The sequence below is a fragment of the Arachis ipaensis genome, chromosome B10 (assembly GCF_059453495.1).
Source record: "Arachis ipaensis isolate K30076 ecotype BB chromosome B10, ASM5945349v1, whole genome shotgun sequence".
Taxonomy (NCBI): Eukaryota; Viridiplantae; Streptophyta; class Magnoliopsida; order Fabales; family Fabaceae; genus Arachis; species Arachis ipaensis.
The window spans coordinates 114,492,855-114,495,544 of NC_142435.1; the positions used below are offsets into that span (position 1 = coordinate 114,492,855).

A 2,690-nucleotide genomic window follows, 5' to 3' on the forward strand; every position below is an offset into this window, starting at 1 on the left:
CTTGAATGTGTCAAAGGTGGACTGGATTCTTTGGTCAAACCAGACGAATAAGAACACAATAAAAATTTGAGGAAATATGAACTCCCGATGAAACTCACCCAAGTTAATTATATACTCTTATATGTATGTGTGCTACAGATTCCACGTCTCTACTTTTTTTTTTTTTTGGGAAATTATACAATTTTAGTAGAAAACAAGGAGCTATTTTGTATTTAGCTATTTTGTATTATAAGACTACATGTTAAAAGTATAATAACAAAATTTTTAAAATTTTATTTTCATGTATTTAATTAATATATTAAAAATATAAAAAAATCTTCTCAATAATTTTTAATAAAATATTTTATATTATTTTTAAAGAGTTTAATTTTAATATATTGACAGTGTAACAATCGTACAATCATATCCGTTTTTTTTTTTGCTAATGAGTTATAACTCAAATGACATAATCTCCCCATACTCATTTAAGAGTGGGTTCGAGTCTTTCTATTTTTGGTAAAAAAAAAAATTACATCCATTTTTTTAATGATCATTCATGTGATCAATATAAAAGATAATTATTTTTATTAATGTGACATTACGTAATTAAATCTATGTAATCGTGTATCAAAAATTAAATTTTTATCTTGCACCTTGAAGACAAATATTAACGTAAGACTCAAATAATTTTACCTTTATAATTTTTAGAAATATAAGAATTATGTTAATTTTACTTTTGGAGTTGACAACAAATAGAACACATTCATTACATAAATTTATAATATATTTGCCTCAACTGTCCTGTTAAGTTTCCTTTTATTTTTCAAAAAGATTTTTTATTAAATAAAAATAGAATAAACACTTAAATTAATTTTTAAAAAATTTTTGTTTAGTCATTTAGCTCTAACAAATTTTTATTTTCTAAAAGTTTTCGAAAATTATTTTTGTAAGACAAAAAGTTAATCCTCCATTTTAATCAAATTTTTAGTATGTGTATTGGATAAATAAATTCTTAATAAGTTATATTATATGACAATTATATTTTAAAATTTTTTTTAAGATAAATTATTCTAGTTCAAAATGACAGAATGACTAATCTATTTTATGAAATTAGTTTTTGAAGATTTTTAGAGAATAAAAATTTATTGTAAATCAAAGTAGTTGATCTAAAATTTTTTGAGAACTAGTTTTGATATTTATTAAAAAAATATAATATAAATAAGGAAAAGTCTAAGAGATTAGTAATTTTATTAAATTTTAACCAGTATGTAATCAGCAAAAGAAAAGTGAATAATTCTTAGCCGTTAGATAAAATCTCACACTATTAAAATTATCATTTATAATTATTTGATGGCTACAAGTTACAAAAATTGCTGGCCCTAACATTCCACGATAAATAAATAGAAGTATATGCTATTTTTATTCTTCTCGTTAGAGATAAATTACATGTATATTATAAAAAAGAGCATATAATAATAATAATACAGATAAATGCGGTGTGATGACCCATTAAATTAAATTGATGGCTAAACGGATACTTAAGTCAACGATGAGATTTTCCAATTAATACAACAGGAAACAATAGTTTATAAAAGAAAAGAAAAAGAAAAAAGAAACGCTATAAATAGAAGGAACATTTTGGAGATGAGAGGACATGTTCAATTCTTCATAGAACCAACCTGGCACTTTCATTCTCTCTCTCTCTCTCACACGCAAAACGCACCGTGAAAACGCGCTCTACTCCAAACACATAACATACTAACCAACATTGAGATTGAGAGGGTTCTGAATTTTCTGATGGAAGAAGCGCCTACTCCTCTTGAGAAGAACAATAAGGAGACGAAGAACTTGGTGGTCACTGACTCTGACATGGAAGCCGCGGCGCACCTTATTCAACTTAGCGATGAAGATAGCAGCATCATCAACAACAAGAGGAGCAGAAGAACAATCGTCAATGATGAAGAAGAGGTTGATCAAAGGATAATAAGCCATGTTACTTGGGAAAAAATTCGAGAGATTTTCGGAGAAGACGAGGTTTCTAATCAGCCAAAGAAGCAGAGGAGAAGATATCGTTCTCTCGTCAGTATTTACATGGCCACAACACCATTGAAATAGGAACAACAGTACTCATCAACTGAGGTTAGTGATCAGGGAAAAAAAAAAGGAATTGAAGAATGAAATTAGAAACCCTAAATTCAGTGTAGAAAGTAGGAACTACTAGGTAGGAATGATACAGTAGTCGATCTTAATAATTTTAATTTTGGTATGTGTAAAGAATTTTCTCGGCTACTTCCTCTCTTTTTTTTTTTCTTTCTCTAAACGAAGAAAATTGTGACATACGCAGCGTTTAGTTTACGGTGAAACGACATTGCTTTATTTGGATGTTGTCAACCTGTAGAGATCAATTTCATCCATTTATTTATTTGCTTTATTTGGTCTAAAATACAATTTTATGAAACCCACTTGCTATAGATAGATCAATTTTCAATATATTTCTTAGGGGATTAAGGTAATACTGTTTCCTTATTACTTATTAGCTTAATTATTCTGGCGAGTATGCAATTTTATGTTGAAGCTAATAAGGAAGTAAGGAACTTGTTTCTATTTCTTCAAGAGAAGAATTTTATCTGAAAAGTATAAAAGAAACTTCACTTTACAACGCCACGGTGAATTGAATATCTGCAGTTGATTGATTGACAGAAATTAAAGCT

General features: G+C 27.6%; 1 protein-coding gene across 1 annotated transcript; it reads left to right on the forward strand.

Annotated features, from left to right (window-relative positions):
* Positions 1–1,776: 1,776 nt before the first annotated feature.
* LOC107621027 (uncharacterized) lies at positions 1,777–2,094 on the forward strand. Its single transcript, XM_016323077.1, has one exon. The coding sequence runs from the start codon at positions 1,777–1,779 to the stop codon at positions 2,092–2,094; it is 318 nt and encodes a 105-aa protein (XP_016178563.1).
* The last annotated feature ends 596 nt before the right edge of the window (positions 2,095–2,690 follow it).